This window comes from Oncorhynchus keta, chromosome 10, assembly GCF_023373465.1.
Source record: "Oncorhynchus keta strain PuntledgeMale-10-30-2019 chromosome 10, Oket_V2, whole genome shotgun sequence".
NCBI lineage: Eukaryota > Metazoa > Chordata > Actinopteri > Salmoniformes > Salmonidae > Oncorhynchus > Oncorhynchus keta.
Window position 1 is genome coordinate 1,316,360 of NC_068430.1, and position 26,385 is coordinate 1,342,744.

The 26,385-nt window shown below is 46.8% G+C and overlaps 1 protein-coding gene and 2 long non-coding RNA genes across 13 annotated transcripts in view; 2 read left to right on the forward strand and 1 right to left on the reverse strand.

The window, feature by feature from the left end:
* The window catches only part of LOC118381902 (plasma membrane calcium-transporting ATPase 2-like), a 238,561-nt gene that overhangs the window by 92,287 nt on the left and 119,889 nt on the right, over nt 1-26,385 (forward strand). Inside the window, 6 exon segments of the mRNA XM_052526180.1 lie at nt 13,305-13,322; nt 19,202-19,291; nt 19,294-19,368; nt 19,370-19,393; nt 23,839-23,885; nt 25,117-25,256. Coding sequence (XP_052382140.1) covers nt 13,305-13,322; nt 19,202-19,291; nt 19,294-19,368; nt 19,370-19,393; nt 23,839-23,885; nt 25,117-25,256 — 394 coding nt within the window.
* On the reverse strand, nt 9,142-10,047 carry LOC127932010 (uncharacterized). 2 transcript variants are annotated; one of them, XR_008143539.1, is made up of 3 exons: nt 10,010-10,047; nt 9,254-9,295; nt 9,142-9,211 (listed from the first exon to the last, which is right to left on the reverse strand). It is a non-coding gene; the product is annotated as an uncharacterized LOC127932010 (long non-coding RNA). The 2 variants fall into 2 exon arrangements; XR_008143538.1 differs by lacking the exon at nt 10,010-10,047 and adding an exon at nt 9,506-9,543.
* On the forward strand, nt 19,547-21,053 carry LOC127932003 (uncharacterized). 10 transcript variants are annotated; one of them, XR_008143523.1, is made up of 5 exons: nt 19,562-19,855; nt 20,028-20,113; nt 20,200-20,328; nt 20,458-20,715; nt 20,892-21,041. It is a non-coding gene; the product is annotated as an uncharacterized LOC127932003 (long non-coding RNA). The 10 variants fall into 10 exon arrangements; XR_008143517.1 differs by having other exon boundaries at nt 19,547-19,855; nt 20,028-20,328; XR_008143521.1 differs by having other exon boundaries at nt 20,028-20,328; nt 21,021-21,053.

Genomic DNA, 26,385 nt, shown 5'->3' on the forward strand with positions numbered 1-26,385 from the left:
CAGAATACGACAGCACGGAACAAGGGCAAAGCAAACAAGAATCCGACAAGGACAGAAGCAGAAACAGAGAGAGAAATAGAGACTTAATCAGAGGGCAAAAGAGGGGACAGGTGTGAGAGAGTAAACGAGGTCGTTAGGAGAATGAGGAACAGCTGGGAGCAGGAACGGAACGATAGAGGGAGAGAGAGATAGAGAGAGAGAAAGTAACCTAATACGACCAGCAGGGGGAAACGAAGAGAAGAGAAGGCACAGGGACAAGACATGACAATACATGACAATACATGACACTATTAGAATAGTTATACGGGACCACCTGGATGGGGCTGTAGAATAGCCCTGCTGGCCAACATTGTACACTATTCATTTTGCTGGGATAGGAGCTGGGTAACACTATTTTATTTTTTTGTCACCTAGGGAGGTAGAACGGCCAGGACATGGCCTTCTGGTGAAAACACTGGAGCTGTAATGGAAAAACACTAATTGTGTACGAGCTCATCACTACCGTGTTGCCATACTAAACATGATCCCTTAAGTCTTGTTAACAGGAGTGACTGTGCATTGTGAACTTTTTGGAATGAGAGGTGAGATCCATGGGAGATCCAGGGGTGAGAGAGAATGGTTTCTGAGGGTGAGGGAGGTGAGATCTGGGGGGGGAGAAATAGTTTCTGCGGGGGAGGCGGTGGGAGATCTGAGGGGAGGAGAATGGTTTCTGAGGGGGAGGCGGTGGGCGATCTGAGGGGGGAGAATGGTTTCTGAGGGGGAGGCGGGGGGAGATCTGAGGGGAGGAGAATGGTTTCTGAGGGGGAGGCAGGGGGAGATCTGAGGGGGATTAGTTTCTCAGGGGAGGTGGGGGTAGATCTGAGGGGGATTAGTTTCTGAGGGGAGGCAGGGGGAGATCTGAGGGGGATTAGAATAATGGTTTCTGAGGGGGAGGCGGGGGGAGATCTAAGGGGAGGAGAATGGTTTCTGAGGGGGGGAGGCGGGGGAGATCTGAGGGGGATTAGATCTGAGGGGGGCGGGGGATTGAGGGGGGATTAGTTTCTCAGGGGGAGGTGGGGGAGATCTGAGGGGGAGGCAGGGGGAGATCTGAGGGGGAGCTTAGTTTCTGAGGGGAGGCGGTGGGAGATCTGAGGGGGTGTAGTTAGTTTCTGAGGACCATGGATCTCATGGAACGGGTGGGAATTTTCTGAGGGGAGGTGGGGGAGATCTGAAGGCCCTGGTTTCTGGAACGGAGCTAGTTTCTGAGGGTTACAGGGTGCTGTAGCATGGAAGGCTGTGGTTTCTGAGGGGAGGTGGGGGGAGATTCTGACCACCCAGGGGCTACAGAAGCTAGAATGTATGTTACACATGACTGTAAGTCACCAGGGAATTCAAGCCAATACGCTAGCAGGGGTGATGGCATATATTATTATGAGCCCTTATTATCTGAGCTGGAAGAATGGTTTCTGAGTGACACACAGGCTGGCTCACAAATGGCTGAGATCACTACTGGAAGGTTACCATGGTTTCTGGAACGGGTGCCGTTTGGGATGCATTCACAGCCAGGAGAGCATGGTTTCTGAGGGGTTTATGCAGAAGCTTTGGAGGGGCTAGCAGGGGACATAGCTCCATGAAGGCCCTGTTACAGGGTGCTGTAGTGTTATGGAACCCTGGGGTGCCGTTTGGGATGCATTCACAGCCAATACGCTAGCAGGGTTTGGAGGGGCTACAGAAGCTGCAGAGTTAATAGCTCCATGAAGGGTTACAGGGTGCTGTAGTGTTACATAGCTCCGGAAGGCCCTGTTACAGGGTGCTGTAGTGTTATGGAACGGGTGCCGTTTACAGGATGCATTCACAGGGGGAGGGTTGGAGGGGCTTACAGGAGCTGCAGTTTACATAGCTCCATGAAGGCCCTGTTACAGGGTGCTGTAGTGTTATGGAACGGGTGCCGGGAGGATGCATTCACAGGGGGTACGCTAGCAGGGTTTGGAGGGGCATAGTTCCATGAAGGCCCTGTTACAGGGTGCTGTAGTGTTACATAGCTCCATGAAGGCCCTGTTACAGGGTGCTGTAGTGTTACATAGCTCCGTGAAGGCCCTGTTACAGGGTGCTGTAGTGTTATGGAACTCCAGAAGGCCCTGTTACAGGGATGCATTGTTACAGTGCCGATACGCTAGCAGGGTTTGGAGGGCTACAGAAGCTGCAGAGTAACCCTGTTACAGGGTTTGGAGGTGATGTTACATAGCTGTAGTGTTACATAGCTCCATGAAGCCCCTGTTACAGGGTGCTGTAGTGTTATGGAACTTTGGGATGCATTCACAGCCAATGAAGCCACTGAACAGCAGGGTTGGCTCACAGAAGCTGTAGTGTTACATAGCTCCATGAAGGCCCTGTTACAGGGTGCTGTAGTGTTATGGAACGGGTGCCGTTTGGGATGCATTCACAGCCAATACGCTAGCAGGGTTTGGAGGGGCTACAGAAGCTGCAGAGTTACATAGCTCCATGAAGGCCCTGTTACAGGGTGCTGTAGTGTTACATAGCTCCGTGAAGGCCCTGTTACAGGGTGCTGTAGTGTTATGGAACGGGTGCCGTTTGGGATGCATTCACAGCCAATACGCTAGCAGGGTTTGGAGGGGCTACAGAAGCTGCAGAGTTACATAGCTCCATGAAGGCCCTGTTACAGGGTGCTGTAGTGTTACATAGCTCCGTGAAGGCCCTGTTACAGGGTGCTGTAGTGTTATGGAACGGGTGCCGTTTGGGATGCATTCACAGCCAATACGGGTGAAGCTAGCAGGGTTTGTTAGGGTGCTACAGAAGCTGCAGAGTTACATAGCTCCATGAAGGCCCTGTTACAGGGTGCTGTAGTGTTACATAGCTCCATGAAGGCCCTGTTACAGGGTGCTGTAGTGTTACATGGCTGCCGTTTGGGATGCATTCACAGCCCTGTTACAGGGTGCTGAAGCTGTTACATAGCTCCATGAAGGCCCTGTTACAGGGTGCTGTAGTGTTACATAGCTCCATGAAGGCCCTGTTACAGGGTGCTGTTTGGGATGTTACATAGCCATGCTGTGCAGTGTTACATAGCCCATGAAGGCCCTGTTACAGGGTGCTGTAGTGTTACATAGCTCCATGAAGCCCTGTTACAGGGTGCTGTAGTGTACATAGCTCCATGAAGGCCCTGTTACAGGGTGCTGTAGTGTTACATAGCTCCATGAAGGCCCTGTTACAGGGTGCTGTAGTGTTACATAGCTCCATGAAGGTGTTACATAGTTGGGATGAAGGGTTACATAGCTCCATGAAGGCTGGGTGCTGTAGTGTTACATAGCTCCATGAAGGCCCTGTTACAGGGTGCTGTAGTGTTACAGGGCCCTGTTACAGGGTGCTGGCATGAAGGCCCTGTTACAGGGTGCTGTAGTGTTACATAGCTCCATGAAGGCCCTGTTACAGGGTGCTGTAGTGTTACATAGCTCCATGAAGGCCCTGTTACAGGGTGCTGTATGTTACATAGCTCCATGAAGGCCCTGAAGGCCCTGTTACAGGGTGCTGTGTTACAGGGTGCTGTAGTGTTAGCTCCATGAAGGCCCTGTTACAGTGCTGTAGTGTTACATAGCTCCATGAAGGCCCTGTTACAGGGTGCTGTAGTGTTACATAGCTCCATGAAGGCCCTGTTACAGGGTGCTGTAGTGTTACATAGCTCCATGAAGGCCCTGTTACAGGGTGCTGTAGTGTTACATAGCTCCATGAAGGCCCTGTTACAGGGTGCTGTGTGTTACATAGCTCCATGAAGGCCCTGTTACAGGGTGCTGTAGTGTTACATAGCTGTGCTGTAGTGTTACATAGCTCCATTGCTAGCTGTTACATAGCTCCGTGAAGGCCCTGTTACAGGGTGCTGTAGTGTTACATAGCTCCATGAAGGCCCTGTTACAGGGTGCTGTAGTGTTACATAGCTCCATGAACAGGCCCTGTTACAGGTGTGCTGTATTCATAGCTCATGAAGGGTTTGGAGTGTTACCTGTTACAGGGTGCTGTAGTGTTACATAGCTCCATGACATAGCTCCGTGAAGGCCCTGTTACAGGGTGCTGTAGTGTTACATAGCTCCATGAAGGCCCTGTTACAGGGTGTTACATAGCTCCAGAAGGCCCTGTTACAGGGTGCTGTAGCTAGCTCCATGAAGGCCCTGTTACAGGGTGCTGTAGTGTTACATAAGCCCAGGGTTACCTACAGAAGCTGAAGGCCCTGTTACAGGGTGCTGTAGTGTTACATAGCTCCATGAAGGCTGTAGTGTTACATAGCTCCATGAAGGCCCTGTTACAGGGTGCTGTAGTGTTACATAGCTCCATGAAGGCCCTGTTACAGGGTGCTGTAGTGTTACATAGCTCCATGAAGGCCCTGTTACAGGGTGCTGTAGTGTTACATAGCTCCTGAAGGCCCTGTTACAGGGTGCTGTAGTGTTACTGCTAGAAGGCCCTGTTACATAGCTCCATGAAGGCCCTGTTACAGGGTGCTGTAGTGTTACATAGCTCCATGAAGGCCCTGTTACAGGGTGCTGTAGTGTTACATAGCTGTTACAGGGTGCTGTGAAGGCTCTGTTGTACAGGGTGCTGTTACATGTTACATAGCTGCTGTGTTACATAGCTCCATGAAGGCCCTGCAGGGTGCTGTAGTGTTACATAGCTCCATGAAGGCCCTGTTACAGGGTGCTGTAGTGTTACATAGCTCCATGAAGGCCCTGTTACAGGGTGCTGTAGTGTTACATAGCTCCGTGAAGGCCCTGTTACAGGGTGCTGTAGTGTTACATAGCTCCATGAAGGCCCTGTTACAGGGTGCTGTAGTGTTACATAGCTCCGTGAAGGCCCTGTTACAGGGTGCTGTAGTGTTACATAGCTCCATGAAGGCCCTGTTACAGGGTGCTGTAGTGTTACATAGCTCCATGAAGGCCCTGAAGGCCCTGTTACAGGGTGCTGTAGTGTTACATAGCTCCATGAAGGCCCTGTTACAGGGTGCTGTAGTGTTACATAGCTCCATGAAGGCCCTGTTACAGGGTGTGTAGTGTTACATAGCTCCATGAAGGCCCTGTTACAGGGTGCTGTAGTGTTACATAGCTCCATGAAGGCCCTGTTACAGGGTGCTGTAGTGTTACATAGCTCCATGAAGGCCCTGTTACAGGGTGCTGTAGTGTTACATAGCTCCATGAAGGCCCTGTTACAGGGTGCTGTAGTGTTACATAGCTCCATGAAGGCCCTGTTACAGGGTGCTGTAGTGTTACATAGCTCCATGAAGGCCCTGTTACAGGGTGCTGTAGTGTTACATAGCTCCATGAAGGCCCTGTTACAGGGTGCTGTAGTGTTACATAGCTCCATGAAGGCCCTGTTACAGGGTGCTGTAGTGTTACATAGCTCCATGAAGGCCCTGTTACAGGGTGCTGTAGTGTTACATAGCTCCATGAAGGCCCTGTTACAGGGTGCTGTAGTGTTACATAGCTCCATGAAGGCCCTGTTACAGGGTGCTGTAGTGTTACATAGCTCCATGAAGGCCCTGTTACAGGGTGCTGTAGTGTTACATAGCTCCATGAAGGCCCTGTTACAGGGTGCTGTAGTGTTACATAGCTCCATGAAGGCCCTGTTACAGGGTGCTGTAGTGTTACATAGCTCCATGAAGGCCCTGTTACAGGGTGCTGTAGTGTTACATAGCTCCATGAAGGCCCTGTTACAGGGTGCTGTAGTGTTACATAGCTCCATGAAGGCCCTGTTACAGGGTGCTGTAGTGTTACATAGCTCCATGAAGGCCCTGTTACAGGGTGCTGTAGTGTTACATAGCTCCGTGAAGGCCCTGTTACAGGGTGCTGTAGTGTTACATAGCTCCATGAAGGCCCTGTTACAGGGTGCTGTAGTGTTACATAGCTCCATGAAGGCCCTGTTACAGGGTGCTGTAGTGTTACATAGCTCCATGAAGGCCCTGTTACAGGGTGCTGTAGTGTTACATAGCTCCATGAAGGCCCTGTTACAGGGTGCTGTAGTGTTACATAGCTCCATGAAGGCCCTGTTACAGGGTGCTGTAGTGTTACATAGCTCCATGAAGGCCCTGTTACAGGGTGCTGTAGTGTTACATAGCTCCATGAAGGCCCTGTTACAGGGTGCTGTAGTGTTACATAGCTCCATGAAGGCCCTGTTACAGGGTGCTGTAGTGTTACATAGCTCCATGAAGGCCCTGTTACAGGGTGCTGTAGTGTTACATAGCTCCATGAAGGCCCTGTTACAGGGTGCTGTAGTGTTACATAGCTCCATGAAGGCCCTGTTACAGGGTGCTGTAGTGTTACATAGCTCCATGAAGGCCCTGTTACAGGGTGCTGTAGTGTTACATAGCTCCATGAAGGCCCTGTTACAGGGTGCTGTAGTGTTACATAGCTCCATGAAGGCCCTGTTACAGGGTGCTGTAGTGTTACATAGCTCCATGAAGGCCCTGTTACAGGGTGCTGTAGTGTTACATAAGGCCCTGTTACCTGTAGTGTTACATAGGCCCTGTTACAGGGTGCTGTAGTGTTACATAGCTCCATGAAGGCCCTGTTACAGGGTGCTGTAGTGTTACATAGCTCCATGAAGGCCCTGTTACAGGGTGCTGTAGTGTTACATAGCTCCATGAAGGCCCTGTTACAGGGTGCTGTAGTGTTACATAGCTCCATGAAGGCCCTGTTACAGGGTGCTGTAGTGTTACATAGCTCCATGAAGGCCCTGTTACAGGGTGCTGTAGTGTTACATAGCTCCATGAAGGCCCTGTTACAGGGTGCTGTAGTGTTACATAGCTCCATGAAGGCCCTGTTACAGGGTGCTGTAGTGTTACATAGCTCCATGAAGGCCCTGTTACAGGGTGCTGTAGTGTTACATAGCTCCATGAAGGCCCTGTTACAGGGTGCTGTAGTGTTACATAGCTCCATGAAGGCCCTGTTACAGGGTGCTGTAGTGTTACATAGCTCCATGAAGGCCCTGTTACAGGGTGCTGTAGTGTTACATAGCTCCATGAAGGCCCTGTTACAGGGTGCTGTAGTGTTACATAGCTCCATGAAGGCCCTGTTACAGGGTGCTGTAGTGTTACATAGCTCCATGAAGGCCCTGTTACAGGGTGCTGTAGTGTTACATAGCTCCATGAAGGCCCTGTTACAGGGTGCTGTAGTGTTACATAGCTCCATGAAGGCCCTGTTACAGGGTGCTGTAGTGTTACATAGCTCCATGAAGGCCCTGTTACAGGGTGCTACAGTGTTACATAGCTCCATGAAGGCCCTGTTACAGGGTGCTGTAGTGTTACATAGCTCCATGAAGGCCCTGTTACAGGGTGCTGTAGTGTTACATAGCTCCATGAAGGCCCTGTTACAGGGTGCTGTAGTGTTACATAGCTCCATGAAGGCCCTGTTACAGGGTGCTGTAGTGTTACATAGCTCCATGAAGGCTCTGTTACGGCCTACATTAATGTGAGAAATGCCAGAATGCTCATTATTATGTAAATAACTGCGTGTTCCATCTGCAGATAGTCACTGTTCTAGTTGAGTCCAGATAGAACTGCCAGATAGAGGGGGGTCTGAGAGGGGGTCTGAGAGGGGGTCTGAGGAGGGTCTGATAGGGGATCTGAGAGGGGGTCTGAGGAGGGTCTGAGAGGGGGTCTGAGAGGGGGTCTGAGAAGGGATCTGAGAGGGGGTCTGAGGAGGGTCTGATAGGGGATCTGAGAAGGGATCTGAGAGTGATCTGAGAGGGGGTCTGAGAGGGGTCTGAGAGGGGGTCTGAGAGGGGGTCTGAGAGGGGTCTGAGAGGGGGTCTGAGAGGGGGTCTGAGAAGGGTCTGAGGGAGGTCTGTATTATAATAAGGTTGGGTAGCAAAATTGAAAATATTTGTGGAAATCTGTTGTAGCTAAAGTCGTGTACAACATCCACAGTACAATGCTCTCTCTATGGGCTGGCTGGCTAGCTAGGTAGGTAGCTTCAAGCATAATACTAAAGACAATATCAGCATGTAAAGTACCTAGTTAGCTGTAAAATCACCTAAACAAACTGCACTTTAGGAGTCTACAATCTCGCCATGTTCAATCTGCAGATCGATTTGCCTGACATTCGCAACGGCAAATATACTTTTGAGGAGATGGGAAACGTTGCCCATGCTGCGTCAATGGACCACGCGGTGCATTCTGGGCGATTCTGGGACAAGGAGCGCTCTCCTTCAAGGAATGAATGGGAGTGTATTGGGCGCTAGCTCAAAAACCCAACATTAGCATGAATTTCGTCAACAAGAAGTACAACATCACAAATATTTTCTGAGATGTGAGATAATTAACTTGCACTCTGCACTATCTAAGTTCTTGAAATGTTCTGGATTGACTGACCTTCATGTCTTAAATGATGATGAGGGACTGTCGTTTCTCTTTGCTTATTTGAGCTGTCCTTGCCATAATATGGACTTGGTCTTTTACCAAATAGGGCGATCTTCTGTATACCACCCCTACCCTGTCACAACTCAACTGATTGGCTCAAACTCATTAAGAAGGAAAGAAATTCACAAATGAACTTTTAACAATGCACATCTGTTCATTGAAATGCATTCCAGGTGACTACCTCGTGAAGCTGGTTGAGAGAATGCCAAAGCTGTCATCAAGACAAAAGGTGGCTACTTTGAAGAATCTCAAATATAAAAAAAATCACTTTTTTGGTTACGACATGATTCCATACAGTATGTGTTATTTTATAGTTTTGATGTCTACAATGTAGAATATAGTAAAAACAAAGACAATCCCTGGAATGAGTAGGTGTGTCCAAACTGGAATGAGTAGGTGTGTCCAAACTGGAATGAGTAGGTGTGTCCAAACTGGAATGAGTAGGTGTGTCCAAACTTTTGACTGGTGCTGTGCGTGAAAACATGAAAAGGACTGGGAATCGATAGGACATCACTCAGACATGCACAAAAACAATATAACATTCAAAATGAATTAACCTTTCCGCACACGAACATGGTAGCCAGATCGGTTATAGTGGTGTCCTATTTTAGTATTGCAAAAACGAGGATGTACTGGTGAGGACAAGGTTCTATCACCACATGGATGAAGGATCTACGCATTATGTAAAAACCCGGACATGGAATAGCAGAACCCTGGACATGGAATAGAAACACCAGGTCATGAAATATAAACACCTGGACATGGAATAGAAACACCTGGACATGGAATAGAAACACCTGGACATGGAATATCAGAACCCTGGACATGGAATAGAAACACCTGGTCATGGAATATAAACACCTGGACATGGAATAGAAACACCTGGACATGGAATAGAAACACCTGGTCATGGAATAGAAACACCTGGACATGGAATAGAAACATCTGGTCATGGAATAGAAACACCTGGACATGGAATAGAAACACCTGGTCATGGAATAGAAACACCTGGACATGGAATAGAAACACCTGGACATGGAATAGCAGAACCCGGACATGGAATAGAAACACCTGGACATGGAATAGAAACACCTGGTCATGGAATAGAAACACCTGGTCATGGAATAGAAACACCTGGACATGGAATAGAAACACCTGGACATGGAATAGAAACACCTGGACATGGAATAGAAACACCTGGTCATGGAATATAAACACCTGGACATGGAATAGAAACACCTGGTCATGGAATAGAAACACCTGGACATGGAATAGAAACACCTGGTCATGGAATAGAAACACCTGGACATGGAATAGAAACACCTGGTCATGGAATAGAAACACCTGGTCATGGAATAGAAACACCTGGACATGGAATAGAAACACCTGGTCATGGAATAGAAACACCTGGTCATGGAATAGAAACACCTGGACATGGAATAGAAACACCTGGTCATGGAATAGAAACACCAGGTCATGGAATAGAAACACCTGGACATGGAATAGAAACATCTGGTCATGGAATAGAAACACCTGGACATGGAATAGAAACATCTGGTCATGGAATATAAACACCTGGACATGGAATAGAAACATCTGGTCATGGAATAGAAACACCTGGTCATGGAATAGAAACACCTGGACATGGAATAGAAACACCTGGACATGGAATAGAAACACCTGGACATGGAATAGAAACATCTGGACATGGAATAGAAACACCTGGACATGGAATATCAGAACCCTGGACATGGAATAGAAATACCTGGTCATGGAATAGAAACACCTGGTCATGGAATAGAAACACCTGGTCATGGAATAGAAACACCTGGTCATGGAATAGAAACACCTGGACATGGAATAGAAACACCTGGACATGGAATAGAAACACCTGGTCATGGAATAGAAACACCTGGACATGGAATATCAGAACCCTGGACATGGAATAGAAACACCTGGTCATGGAATAGAAACACCTGGACATGGAATATCAGAAACCCTGCACATGGAATAGAAACACCTGGTCATGGAATAGAAACACCTGGACATGGAATAGAAACACCTGGACATGGAATATCAGAACCCTGGACATGGAATAGAAACACCTGGACATGGAATAGAAACACCTGGACATGGAATATCAGAACCCTGGACATGGAATAGAAACACCTGGTCATGGAATAGAAACACCTGGACATGGAATAGAAGCATCTGGACATGGAATAGAAACACCTGGACATGGAATATCAGAACCCTGGACATGGAATAGAAACACCTGGTCATGGAATAGAAACACCTGGACATGGAATATCAGAACCCTGGACATGGAATAGAAACACCTGGTCATGGAATAGAAACACCTGGACATGGAATAGAAACACCTGGTCATGGAATAGAAACACCTGGGCATGGAATAGAAACACCTGGACATGGAATAGAAACACCTGGTCATGGAATATAAACACCTGGACATGGAATAGAAACACCTGGTCATGGAATAGAAACACCTGGTCATGGAATAGAAACACCTGGACATGGAATAGCAGAACCCTGGACATGGAATAGAAACACCTGGTCATGGAATAGAAACACCTGGACATGGAATAGAAACACCTGGTCATGGAATAGAAACACCTGGACATGGAATAGAAGCATCTGGACATGGAATAGAAGCATCTGGACATGGAATAGAAACACCTGGACATGGAATATCAGAACCCTGGACATGGAATAGAAACACCTGGTCATGGAATAGAAACACCTGGACATGGAATAGAAACACCTGGTCATGGAATAGAAACACCTGGACATGGAATAGAAACACCTGGACATGGAATATCAGAACCCTGGACATGGAATAGAAACACCTGGTCATGGAATAGAAACACCTGGACATGGAATAGAAACACCTGGTCATGGAATAGAAACACCTGGACATGGAATAGAAACACCTGGACATGGAATAGAAACACCTGGACATGGAATAGAAACACCTGGACATGGAATAGCAACACCTGGTCATGGAATAGAAACACCTGGACATGGAATAGAAACACCTGGACATGGAATAGCAACACCTGGTCATGGAATAGAAACACCTGGTCATGGAATAGAAACACCTGGTCATGGAATAGAAACACCTGGACATGGAATAGAAACACCTGGACATGGAATATCAGAACCCTGGACATGGAATAGAAACACCTGGACATAGAATAGAAACACCTGGACATGGAATAGAAACACCTGGACATGGAATAGAAACACCTGGACATGGAATAGAAACACCTGGACATGGAATAGAAACACCTGGTCATGGAATAGCAGAACCCTGGACATGGAATAGAAACACCTGGACATGGAATAGAACGACTTCAGCATGGTCTCCCTTCAACCATATATTAGCCATTTCTGAGACCCACTTAGATAATTCATTTGATGATGCATCAGTAGCAATACAAGGAAATAACATCTACAGAAGAGACAGGAATGCTTATGGGGGAGGTGTTGCTGTATATATTCAGAGCCATATCCCTGTAATGCTTAGAGGAGATCTTATGTCAAGTGTTATTGAAGTGTTGTGGTTGCAGGTTCACTTGGCCCTTCATCTAAAACCTTTTCTTTTGTGGTGTCGCTAGACCACCAAGTGCTAACAGTCAGTATCTAAATAATATGTGTGAAATGCTTGATAGTGTGTGTGATGTAAACAGAGGCCTACTTTCTTGTGGACCTGAATATTGACTGGTTTTCATCAAGCTAACTGCTCAAGAGGAAGCTTCTTGTAATCTGGTTCAGGTTATTAATCAACCTACCAGGGTGTTTACAAACACTACAGGAACAAGCTCATCCACATGTGTCGATCAATCAATCAATCAATCAATCAAATGTATTTATAAAGCCCTTCTTGCATCAGCCGATGTCACAAAGTGCTGCACAGAAACCCAGACTAAAACCCCAAGCAAAGCAGATGTAGAAGCACGGTGGCTAGGAAAACTCCCCAGAAAAGCAGGAACCTAGGAAGAAACCTAGAGAGGAACCAGGCTCTGAGGGGTGGCCAGTCCTGTTCTGGTCCCCCCATCCCATTTTTACTAATACTGTAGAACTTTGTTCTGAAGCTGTACCCGTACCCATTGGATGCAGTGATCACAACATAGTGGCTATATCCAGGAAAGCCAAAGTGCTAACAGCTGGGCCTTAAATAGTGTATAAGAGATCATACAAAGACTCTACTGTGACTCTTATGTGGATGATGTTACAAATATGTGTTGGTCTGATGTGATTAATGAGGAGCATCCAGACGCTGCACTCGATGAATTTATGGAATTGATTGTTACAATTATTGATAAACACCTGTTAAGAAACGGACTTAGAACTGTTAAATCTCCATGGATTGATGAGGAATTTAAAAACTGTATGGTTGAAAGAGATGGGGCAAATAAGTCTGGCTGCACATCTGACTCACAGTATTATGAAGCCAATATCAATGATATAAAGAATTATGGAATGAAAAATTGGGCTTACTTTAAATTAAATTATTGGCAGAAAGACAAATTCAACTCCATATTTAATCCAATCAGATGGCTTATTCATCACAAAACCATTTCATGTTGCCAATTATTTTAGTGGGGAAACTTAGGCAGGAAATGCCAACAAAGAACAGTGAGCCATTGTACTCGCACATAAAAAATAAAATAATAATGAAAGAAAAGCATTTCATGTTTGAAAATTTGTTTAAAAAAAATAAATAATAACAAACCTCCTGACAACTTAGATGGAAAGCGAGTGAGGACTGACTCTACCTGTCTGTCATCATCTGAGCCTGGAGGGAGGTCATTCCGCTACCCAAGAGGCCTGGAGGGAAGCTTTCCGTCCTCGGAGGCCTGGAGGGAAGCCAAAGTCATTCCAACCCAAGAGGCCTGGAGGGAGCAAAGTCATTCCGCTACCCAAGAGGCCTGGAGGCCTGGAAGCCAAAGAGGCCTGGAGGGAAGCAAAGTTTCCGCTACCCAAGAGGCCTGGAGGAAGCCAAAGTCATTCCACTACCCAAGAGGCCTGGAGGGAAGCCTGGAAAGTCATTCCGCTAAAGTCATTCCGCTACCCAAGAGGCCTGGAGGTCATTCCACTACCCAAGAGGCCAAAGTCATTCCGCTACCCAAGAGGCCTGGAGGGAAGCCAAAGTCATTCCGCTGCCCAAGAGGCCTGGAGGGAAGCCAAAGTCATTCCACTACCCAAGAGGCCTGGAGGGAAGCCAAAGTCATTCCGCTACCCAAGAGGCCTGGAGGGAAGCCAAAGTCATTCCGCTACCCAAGAGGCCTGGAGGGAAGCCAAAGTCATTCCGCTACCCAAGAGGCCTGGAGGGAAGCCAAAGTCATTCCGCTACCCAAGAGGCCTGGAGGGAAGCCAAAGTCATTCCGCTACCCAAGAGGCCTGGAGGGAAGCCAAAGTCATTCCGCTACCCAAGAGGCCTGGAGGGAAGCCAAAGTCATTCCGCTACCCAAGAGGCCTGGAGGGAAGCCAAAGTCATTCCGCTACCCAAGAGTGGTAAAGAGGCCTTTACTGGTTTCTAACAGCAGACCTTTCAGCTTGCTGCCAGCTCTTAGCAAAATGTGGGAAAGAATTGTGTTCGACCAAATACAATGCTATTTCTCTGTAAAAAACTAAATGTACGAATTATTTTTCTAACGCTTACAGAGAAGGGCACTCAACATGTACAGCACTGACACAAGTTACTGATGATTGGTTGAAAGACATTGATAATAGAAATACTGTGGAAGATGTACTGTTAGATTTCAGTGCAGCCTATATTATTAACCATAACCTGTTGTTGAGAAAACATATGCGTAACTCATGTTGTGGATTCAGAGCTATTTATCTAATAGAACGCAAAGGGTTTTCTTTAATGGAAGCTTCTCTACACCTGCATTTCTTGCTGTTTGTGGTTTTAGGCTGGGTTTCTGTACAGCACTTTGAGACATCGGCTGTTCATGAATACATTTGATTGATTTGATTCATGTCAAACATGTAAAGTAAGTCGCTCTGGATAAGAGCGTCTGCTAAATGACTTAAATGTAAATGTAAATGTGGTGTACCACAGGGCAGCTCTCTAGGCCCTCTACTATTTTCTATTGTTACCAATGACCTGCCACTGGCATTAAACACAGCATGTGTGTCCATGTATGCTGACGATTCAACCATATATACACATCAGAAACCACAGCTAATGAAGTCACTGAAACCCTTAACAAAGAGTTGCAGTCTGTTTTGGAATGGGTGGCCAGTAATAAACTGGTCCTGAACATCTTTAAAGGTAAAAGCATTGTATTTGGTACAAATCGTTCCCTAAGTGCTAGACCTCAGCTGGATCTGATAATGAATGATGTGGCTGTTGAACAAGTTGAGCAGACTAAATTACTTGGCGTTACCTCAGATTGTAAACTGCCATGGTCAAAACATATAGATTGAATGGTTGTAGAGATGGGGAGAGGTCTAGCTGTAATAAATCAAATGTCCTTATTAGTCGTCACATCTCGCAGTCTGTCGACAGACGCTACTACCATTTATGTTACGTGCATCTCTCTGTCCACGAGAAATTATTTGGTGAATAACTCTAAAAGGTTAGTATTACGTAACACACACCCCAGCAAACCCAACATTGCTTCTGTGAAAGTTCCCAGAACATTCTTAATGTCGCGACAAATGTTCTCACGACACAACAAGTTTCCATTTGTCACGACTTCTCCCGAAGTGAATGCCTCTCGACGTCACCGGTCTTCTAGCCATCACTGATCCATTTTTCATTTTCCATTGGTTTTGTCTTGTGTTCCTTCGCACCTGGTTCCAATCCCATCAATTACATGTTGTGTATTTAACCCTCTGTTTCCCCTCATGTCTTTGTCAAGAGAATGTTTGTTGTTCAGATTTCGTGTTGTTTGTATTGGTGCGCGACAGGTCCTGGTACCCACTTTGTTTTATATATTATTCATAGTTATGTTTTCTTTTTAAGTCATTAAACAACTCCATTCCACTCAGTTTGATTCTCCTGCGCCTGACTTCCCTGCCACCTACACACAGCACTCTGACATCAATAGGTTATAGAGGGACTTCCCTGCCACCTACACACACCACTCTGACATCAATAGGTTATAGAGGGACTTCCCTGCCACCTAAACACACCACTCTGACATCAATAGGTTATAGAGGGACTTCCCTGCCACCTAAACACACCACTCTGACACCAATAGGTTATAGAGGGACTTCCCTGCCACCTAAACACACCACTCTGACATCAATAGGTTATAGAGGGACTTCCCTGCCACCTAAACACACCACTCTGACATCAATAGGTTATAGAGGGACTTCCCTGCCACCTAAACACACCACTCTGACATCAATAGGTTATAGAGGGACTTCCCTGCCACCTAAACACACCACTCTGACATCAATAGGTTATAGAGGGACTTCCCTGCCACCTACACACACCACTCTGACATCAATAGGTTATAGAGGGACTTCCCTGCCACCTAAACACACCACTCTGACATCAATAGGTTATAGAGGGACTTCCCTGCCACCTACACACACCACTCTGACATCAATAGGTTATAGAGGGACTTCCCTGCCACCTAAACACACCACTCTGACATCAATAGGTTATAGAGGGACTTCCCTGCCACCTAAACACACCACTCTGACATCAATAGGTTATAGAGGGACTTCCCTGCCACCTACACACACCACTCTGACATCAATAGGTTATAGAGGGACTTCCCTGCCACCTAAACACAGCACTCTGACATCAATAGGTTATAGAGGGACTTCCCTGCCACCTAAACACACCACTCTGACATCAATAGGTTATAGAGGGACTTCCCTGCCACCTAAACACACCACTCTGACATCAATAGGTTATAGAGGGACTTCCCTGCCACCTACACACACACTCTGACACCAATAGGTTATAGAGGCACTTCCCTGCCACCTAAACACACCACTCTGACATCAATAGGTTATAGAGGGACTTCCCTGCCACCTAAACACACCACTCTGACATCAATAGGTTATAGAGGGACTTCCCTGCCACCTAAACACAGCACACCTAGGTTATAGAGGGACACACCACTCTGACACCAATAGGTTATATAGTGACTTCCCTGCCACCTAAACACCACTCTAACATCAATAGGTTATAGAGGGACTTCCCTGCCACCTACACACACCACTCTGACATCAATAGGTTATAGAGGGACTTCCCTGCCACCTACACACACCACTCTGACATCAATAGGTTATAGAGGGACTCCCCTGCCACCTAAACACACCACTCTGACATCAATAGGTTATAGAGGGACTTCCCTGCCACCTACACACAGCACTCTGACATCAATAGGTTATAGAGGGATTTCCCTGCCACCTACACACAGCACTCTGACATCAATAGGTTATATAGTGACATATGTAGAGTCAACACCACTCTGTGACTCCAGTCATGCTGATGAATGTTTGTATTACACAATCACCAGATGTTGCAAGAATGTTCCTAGAACAAAATTGAATCTGTAATTTAAAGGTTCCCAGAATGTTTCATTCGTTTTTGTAGGAACAGTCTTTTTGAGAACATTTTGGGGTTTATCACAAAATATATAATAATAATATATGTTCCCAAAACGCTGACATTCAATTTTTGTATCAAATAAAAAAAGCATTCCTTTGTTTTAGGTTTAGATAAAAAAAGAAATAATTTGATATTGAGATAAATAATTCTGCATTGAACACATGTTGTTATCAAAAAAACATTCTCCATGGGAGATTATCTAATGTGAGATACAAACTGGTTTCAAGTTCTGGGCGCCGTAACTGGGATATCTCCATGTAAATGGTCCTTCAGGGCTCAGTTGGTAGAGCAGGTTGCTGGGTCCAGGGGCAGGGGTTCGAAGGTCACCACACAGGAGAATGTATGCAGACTGTAGCTGGGATCCAGGGGCAAATGGCATAAGGTCATACACAAAACAGACTGGTTTTAGAATCTGTCCAGGGGCAGGCAGAATACACACTCACAGTGGAGGACAGTGTCTTCGGTAGCCAAATGGGCTGCTCCCGGGCATTGGAAGGCTATATACATATTTCCGTCTGCTTGCAGGTAGACTGGGTCCAGGGTGAATCAGGCAGAAACATGTTCATTAACTAAAGAGGACTTTCAGACTTTTAGCTGTTATTCCGTGGGGCAGAAGGTGAACAGCAGGGGAGACTGGTAGCTGGGACAATGCCAATGGGGCAGGCAGAAGGTCAATACACAGGAGACAATGTACAGCAGTAGCAATGGGACAGGGGAGACAATGCACAGCAGGTCATACAGCAGGAGGATGCAGGTAGCTGCACAGCAGAGACCAGGGGACAATGCAGAAGGTCAATACACAGGAGGCAGAGACAATGCACAGCAGAGACAATGCAGGCTGAGGTAGCTGGGTCAGGGGCAGGCAGAAGGTCAATGCACAGGAGGAGGCAGGTAGCTGGGTCCACGGGCAGGCACAAGGTCATGCTGACAGGAGGAGGCAGGTAGCAATGTCCAGGGGCAGAGACAGAAGGAGAGACAATGAGCTGTGACAATGCAGGGGACAATGCACAGAGAGTGTGCAGAGACAATTGGAGAGTGAGCTGTGTTCAGTAGGATCTATTACAAATTTTATTTATGTACTTAAATTGTTACCCAGAAATAATTTGATATTGAGATAAAAAAAAAGAAATAATTTGATATTGAGATAAATAATTCTGCATTGAACCTTTTAATCATGTTGTTCTCAAAAAAACATTCTCCAAATGTTTTGGAGATGTTATTATCCTAATGTGAGATACAAACCCGTACTAGAACTTCGTGTGAATCTTAAAGTTCTGGGAATGTTTCCCTGTTAACTGGGATACCTCCATGTATTCCCAAAACAGACTGTTGTTTTAATGAATCTGTCTTTGTGGTGTTTGGAATACACTCTCCCTAGTGGATTACAGTGTCCTCGCCTACAACCAAATACGGCTGCTCCCGTTCATTGGGATCTCTTGGCTACATACATATTTCCGTCTCCGTATGAGTGAATCTAGGCTCCTACAGAAACATGTTCATTAACTAAAGACACTTTCAGACTTTTACTGTTATTCCCTGTGGGGTTTCTGTTTGCTGAACAGCGATGGGGCTTAGACTGCTGAGCAGAGACAATGTACAGCAGAGACAATGCACAGCAGAGACAATGCACAGCAGAGACAATGCACAGCAGAGACAATGCACAGCAGAGACAATGCACAGCAGAGACAATGCTGAGCAGAGACAATGTACAGCAGAGACAATGTACAGCAGAGACAATGCTGCAGAGACAATGTACAGCAGAGACAATGCACAGCAGAGACAATGCACAGCAGAGACAATGCACAGCAGAGACAATGTACAGCAGAGACAATGCACAGCAGAGACAATGCTGAGCAGAGACAATGTACAGCAGAGACAATGTACAGCAGAGACAATGTACAGCAGAGACAATGCACAGCAGAGACAATAACACCATTCCTGGCTGTCCTGTAGTGGAGAAGATCAGTCCAACCCTGTTCCTGTCTGTGTGTGTGGTTATCAGTGTGTGTGTGTGTGTGTGTGTGGTTATGTGTGTTCCTGGAGATGTGTGTGTGTAGGTTTGTGTGTGTCCTGTAGTGTGTGTTCCTGTACTGTCCTGTAGGTTTACAGTCCAACCCTCTTCCTGGAGATCTACTGTCTGTATATAAACCCTCTTCCTGGAGATCTCTGCCTGTGGGTTTACGGCGGCCCTCTTCCTGGAGGATGAGGGTTTACAGTCCAAGGCCGGCTGGATCTACTGTCCTGGGTTTACAGCCATCTTGCTGTCTGTCTGTCCTGTGGTTCTGGTGAACCCTCTTCCTGGCCTTGTGGGAGATCTGTTTACGACTGGACTGTCAAGGAGAAGCAGTTCAGAGGGCTGCAGAGCCGCTGTCGAGCAGGAGCAGAAGTTCCAGGTGATACTACTGTGCTCAGGTCATCCAGCCCTCTTCCTGGAGATCTACTGACATCGTGGTTATCAGGGACATCTTCACAAATCTACTGTCCTGGTACGTATGGATGCCACTTCCTGAGTAGGGCTGCCCAACCCTCTTCATGGAGATCTACTGTCCTGTAGGTTTACAGTCCAACCCTCTTCCTGGAGATCTACTGTCCTGTAGGTTTTCAGTCCAACCCTCTTCCTGGAGATCTACTGTCCTGTAGGTTATCAGTCCAACCCTCTTCCTGGAGATCTACTGTCCTGTAGGTTATCAGTCCAACCCTCTTCCTGGAGATCTACTGTCCTGTAGGTTATCAGTCCAACCCTCTTCCTGGAGATCTACTGTCCTGTAGGTTATCAGTCCAACCCTCTTCCTGGAGATCTACTGTCCTGTAGGTTATCAGTCCAACCCTCTTCCTGGAGATCTACTGTCCTGTAGGTTATCAGTCCAACCCTCTTCCTGGAGATCTACTGTCCTGTAGGTTTACAGTCCAACCCTATTCCTGGAGATCTACTGTCCTGTAGGTTTACAGTCCAACCCTCTTCCTGGAGATCTACTGTCCTGTAGGTTTACAGTCCAACCCTCTTCCTGGAGATCTACTGTCCTGTAGGTTATCAGTCCAACCCTCTTCCTGGAGATCTACTGTCCTGTAGGTTATCAGTCCAACCCTCTTCCTGGAGATCTACTGTCCTGTAGGTTTACAGTCCAACCCTCTTCCTGGAGATCTACTGTCCTGTAGGTTTACAGTCCAACCCTCTTCCTGGAGATCTACTGTCCTGTAGGTTATCAGTCCAACCCTCTTCCTGGAGATCTACTGTCCTGTAGGTTATCAGTCCAACCCTCTTCCTGGAGATCTACTGTCCTGTAGGTTATCAGTCCAACCCTCTTCCTGGAGATCTACTGTCCTGTAGGTTTACAGTCCAACCCTATTCCTGGAGATCTACTGTCCTGTAGGTTTACAGTCCAACCCTCTTCCTGGAGATCTACTGTCCTGTAGGTTTACAGTCCAACCCTCTTCCTGGAGATCTACTGTCCTGTAGGTTATCAGTCCAACCCTCTTCCTGGAGATCTACTGTCCTGTAGGTTATCAGTCCAACCCTCTTCCTGGAGATCTACTGTCCTGTAGGTTATCAGTCCAACCCTCTTCCTGGAGATCTACTGTCCTGTAGGTTTTCAGTCCAACCCTCTTCCTGGAGATCTACTGTCCTGTAGGTTATCAGTCCAACCCTCTTCCTGGAGATCTACTGTCCTGTAGGTTTTCAGTCCAACCCTCTTCCTGGAGATCTACTGTCCTGTAGGTTTACAGTCCAACCCTCTTCCTGGAGATCTACTGTCCTGTAGGTTTACAGTCCAACCCTCTTCCTGGAGATCTACTGTCCTGTAGGTTATCAGTCCAACCCTCTTCCTGGAGATCTACTGTCCTGTAGGTTTACAGTCCAACCCTATTCCTGGAGATCTACTGTCCGTCCTGTAGGTTTACAGTCCAACCCTCTTCCTGGAGATCTACTGTCCTGTAGGTTTTCAGTCCAACCCTCTTCCTGGAGATCTACTGTCCTGTAGGTTATCAGTCCAACCCTCTTCCTGGAGATCTACTGTCCTGTAGGTTATCAGTCCAACCCTCTTCCTGGAGATCTACTGTCTGCTGTCCTGTAGGTTATCAGTCCAACCCTCTACTGTCTACTGTCCTGTAGGTTATCAGTCCAACCCTCTTCCTGAAGATCTACTGTCTACTGTCCTATGGTACGTATGGATACTCAACTAACCTAAACCGAGACAGCATCCAACAAGCTTTCTCTGCTTGTTCTGAACATCTCCTAAAACAAAGGTCATTTGGTTCGGTAATAATAATGATCCTTATCCCAAACCATAATCCATAATCCTTAATTTAAACAATCAGAATTATTGCCTGAAGTTTTGTATTTGTATTTTATTATTTATTTATTAAGGCAGCAGCTACTCTTCCTGGGGTTTATTATGGGTCCCCATTAGTTCCTGCCAAGGCAGCAGCTACTCTTCCTGGGGTTTATTATGGATCCCCATTAGTTCCTGCCAAGGCAGCAGCTACTCTTCCTGGGGTTTATTATGGATCCCCATTAGTTCCTGCCAAGGCAGCAGCTACTCTTCCTGGGGTTTATTATGGATCTCCATTAGTTCCTGCCAAGGCAGCAGCTACTCTTCCTTGGGTTTATTATGGATCCCCATTAGTTCCTGCCAAGGCAGCAGCTACTCTTCCTTGGGTTTATTATGGATCCCCATTAGTTCCTGCCAAGGCAGCAGCTACTCTCCCTGGGGTTTATTATGGATCCCCATTAGTTCCTGCCAAGGCAGCAGCTACTCTTCCTGGGGTTTATTATGGATCCCCATTAGTTCCTGCCAAGGCAGCAGCTACTCTTCCTGGGGTTTATTATGGATCCCCATTAGTTCCTGCCAAGGCAGCAGCTACTCTTCCTGGGGTTTATTATGGATCCCCATTAGTTCCTGCCAAGGCAGCAGCTACTCTTCCTGGGGTTTATTATGGATCCCCATTAGTTCCTGCCAAGGCAGCAGCTACTCTTCCTTGGGTTTATTATGGATCCCCATTAGTTCCTGCCAAGGCAGCAGCTACTCTTCCTGGGGTTTATTATGGATCCCCATTAGTTCCTGCCAAGGCAGCAGCTACTCTTCCTGGGGTTTATTATGGATCCCCATTAGTTCCTGCCAAGGCAGCAGCTACTCTTCCTGGGGTTTATTATGGATCCCCATTAGTTCCTGCTAAGGCAGCAGCTACTCTTCCTGGGGTTTATTATGGATCCCCATTAGTTCCTGCCAAGGCAGCAGCTACTCTTCCTTGGGTTTATTATGGATCCCCATTAGTTCCTGTCAAGGCAGCAGCTACTCTTCCTGGGGTTTATTATGGATCCCCATTAGTTCCTGTCAAGGCAGCAGCTACTCTTCCTGGGGTTTATTATGGATCCCCGTTAGTTCCTGTCAAGGCAGCAGCTACTCTTCCTGGGGTTTATTATGGCTTCCCATTAGTTCCTGACAAGGCAGCAGCTACTCTTCCTGGGGTTTATTATGGATCCCCATTAGTTCCTGCCAAGGCAGCAGCTACTCTTCCTGGGGTTTATTATGGATCCCCATTAGTTCCTGCCAAGGCAGCAGCTACACTTCCTGGGGTTTATTATGGATCCCCATTAGTTCCTGCCAAGGCAGCAGCTACTCTTCCTGGGGGTTTATTATGGATCCCCATTAGTTCCTGCCAAGGCAGCAGCTACTCTTCCTGGGGTTTATTATGGATCCCCATTAGTTCCTGCCAAGGCAGCAGCTACTCTTCCTTGGGTTTATTATGGATCCCCATTAGTTCCTGCCAAGGCAGCAGCTACTCTTCCTGGGGTTTATTATGGATCCCCATTAGTTCCTGCCAAGGCAGCAGCTACTCTTCCTGGGGTTTATTATGGATCCCCATTAGTTCCTGTCAAGGCAGCAGCTACTCTCCCTGGGGTTTATTATGGATCCCCATTAGTTCCTGCCAAGGCAGCAGCTACTCTTCCTGGGGTTTATTATGGATCCCCATTAGTTCCTGCCAAGGCAGCAGCTACTCTTCCTGGGGTTTATTATGGATCCCCATTAGTTCCTGCCAAGGCAGCAGCTACTCTTCCTGGGGTTTATTATGGATCCCCATTAGTTCCTGTCCAAGGCAGCAGCTACTCTTCCTGGGGTTTATTATGGATCCCCATTAGTTCCTGTCAAGGCAGCAGCTACTCTTCCTGGGGTTTATTATGGATCCCCATTAGTTCCTGTCAAGGCAGCAGCTACTCTTCCTGGGGTTTATTATGGATTCCCATTAGTTCCTGACAAGGCAGCAGCTACTCTTCCTGGGGTTTATTATGGATCCCCATTAGTTCCTGCCAAGGCAGCAGCTACTCTTCCTGGGGTTTATTATGGATCCACATTAGTTCCTGCCAAGGCAGCAGCTACTCTTCCTGGGGTTTATTATGGATCCCCATTAGTTCCTGCCAAGGCAGCAGCTACTCTTCCTGGGGGTTTATTATGGATCCCCATTAGTTCCTGCCAAGGCAGCAGCTACTCTTCCTGGGGTTTATTATGGATCCCCATTAGTTCCTGCCAAGGCAGCAGCTACTCTTCCTTGGGTTTATTATGGATCCCCATTAGTTCCTGCCAAGGCAGCAGCTACTCTTCCTGGGGTTTATTATGGATCCCCATTAGTTCCTGCCAAGGCAGCAGCTACTCTCCTGGGGTTTATTATGGATCCCCATTAGTTCCTGTCAAGGCAGCAGCTACTCTCCCTGGGGTTTATTATGGATCCCCATTAGTTCCTGTCAAGGGAACAGCAGCTAAATCTCCCTGGGGTTTATTATGGATCCCCTATATTCCTAGTTCCTGCCAAGGCAGCAGCTACTGGGCTTCCTGGGGGAGGCGAGCAGGCCAGAGGTGGATGTTTATTATGGATCCCCGTAGGCGAGCATTTGTAGTTCCTGCCAAGGCAGCAGCTACTCTCCCTGGGGTTTATTATGGATCCCCATTAGTTCCTGCCAAGGCAGCAGCTACTCTTCCTGGGGTTTATTATGGATCCCCATTAGTTCCTGCCAAGGCAGCAGCTACTCTTCCTGGGGTTTATTATGGATCCCCATTAGTTCCTGCCAAGGCAGCAGCTACTCTCCCTGGGGTTTATTATGGATCCCCATTAGTTCCTGCCAAGGCAGCAGCTACTCTCCCTGGGGTTTATTATGGATCCCCATTAGTTCCTGCCAAGGCAGCAGCTACTCTTCCTGGGGTTTATTATGGATCCCCATTAGTTCCTGCCAAGGCAGCAGCTACTCTCCCTGGGGTTTATTATGGATCCCCATTAGTTCCTGCCAAGGCAGCAGCTACTCTCCCTGGGGTTTATTATGGATCCCCATTAGTTCCTGTCAAGGCAGCAGCTACTCCTCCTGGGGTTTATTATGGATCCCCATTAGTTCCTGCCAAGGCAGCAGCTACTCTTCCTGGGGTTTATTATGGATCCCCGTTAGTTCCTGCTAAGGCAGCAGCTACTCTTCCTGGGGTTTATTATGGATCCCCGTTAGTTCCTGTCAAGGCAGCAGCTACTCTTCAGACCACCCGTGCTGCCCTGTTCTGAGCCAGTTAATAATGAACTATATCCCAAACATGAATTCTTAATCAATCGGAATGAATGCCTGAAGATAAATAACCCTATCCCAAACCTTAATCTTTAATTTAACCAATTGAAATTAATGCCTGAATTATTAACCAATCGGAATTAAGGCCTGAAATGAACTCTCAAGGGTTGTTTTCGTATCCCTTAACCCATTCAGGAATGAATCCCTTAACCATAGAGATGTTTCTCTCCGCCTATAACTCACGAGGAAGTGCCTGAGTACAAGACGTAGCCACTAGGGGCAACGGTGAGTGCTATTAACATCCAGCAGGGTTGGGTTTTGCTAGGGTGTTGTGGACGGGGTGGCAGATGGGCGTAATCCACAAAACTCCGGCTCACGTGTTCAATCCCAGTGATAGGCACACCATTTTGCCAACTGCAAAATGTTACCTTTCGTTCTGAAATACCTCAAAATGTTGACGTTGGAGCAACTTCAAAATGTAACGTTTAGGAGAAAAGTGGGAAAAATGTCTGCCTGACCCCGTAAAACAAGACATGTCACTGCTCCTATCTGGTGACAGCAACAAAACATCTTAAACAGGTGTGGTGTTTCAGGTGACCTGCTTCCAGCCGACGGAGTATTGATACAGGGGAACGATCTGAAGATAGACGAGAGTTCACTAACAGGAGAGTCTGATCACGTCAAGAAAGACGCCGATAAGGACCCCATGCTGCTGTCTGGTCAGTGACACACACACACACATACCATGCTATCAGACAGTATGTAGACACCAGGCCTGTATAGTATACCATGCTATCAGACAGTATGTAGACAACAGGCCTGTATAGTATACCATGCTACCAGACAGTATAGTAAATAGACACCAGGCCTGTATAGTATACCATGCTACCAGACAGTATAGTAAATAGACACCAGGCCTGTATAGTATACCATGCTATCAGACAGTATGTAGACAACAGGCCTGTATAGTATACATGCTACCAGACAGTATAGTAAATAGACACCAGGCCTGTATAGTATACATGCTACCAGACAGTATAGTAAATAGACACCAGGCCTGTATAGTATACCATGCTACCAGACAGTAAATAGACACCAGGCCTGTATAGTATACCATGCTACCAGACAGTATAGTAAATAGACACCAGGCCTGTATAGTATACCATGCTACCAGACAGTATAGTAAATAGACACCAGGCCTGTATAGTATACCATGCTACCAGACAGTATAGTAAATAGACACCAGGCCTGTATAGTATACCATGCTACCAGACAGTATAGTAAATAGACACCAGGCCTGTATAGTATACCATGCTACCAGACAGTATAGTAAATAGACACCAGGCCTGTATAGTATACCATGCTACCAGACAGTATAGTAAATAGACACCAGGCCTGTATAGTATACCATGCTACCAGACAGTAAATAGACACCAGGCCTGTATAGTATACCATGCTACCAGACAGTATAGTAAATAGACACCAGGCCTGTATAGTATACCATGCTATCAGACAGTATGTAGACACCAGGCCTGTATAGTATACCATGCTACCAGACAGTATAGTAAATAGACACCAGGCCTGTATAGTATACCATGCTACCAGACAGTATAGTAAATAGACACCAGGCCTGTATAGTATACCATGCTACCAGACAGTATAGTAAATAGACACCAGGCCTGTATAGTATACCATGCTACCAGACAGTATAGTAAATAGACACCAGGCCTGTATAGTATACCATGCTACCAGACAGTATGTAGACAACAGGCCTGTATAGTATACCATGCTATCAGACAGTATAGTAAATAGACACCAGGCCTGTATAGTATACCATGCTACCAGACA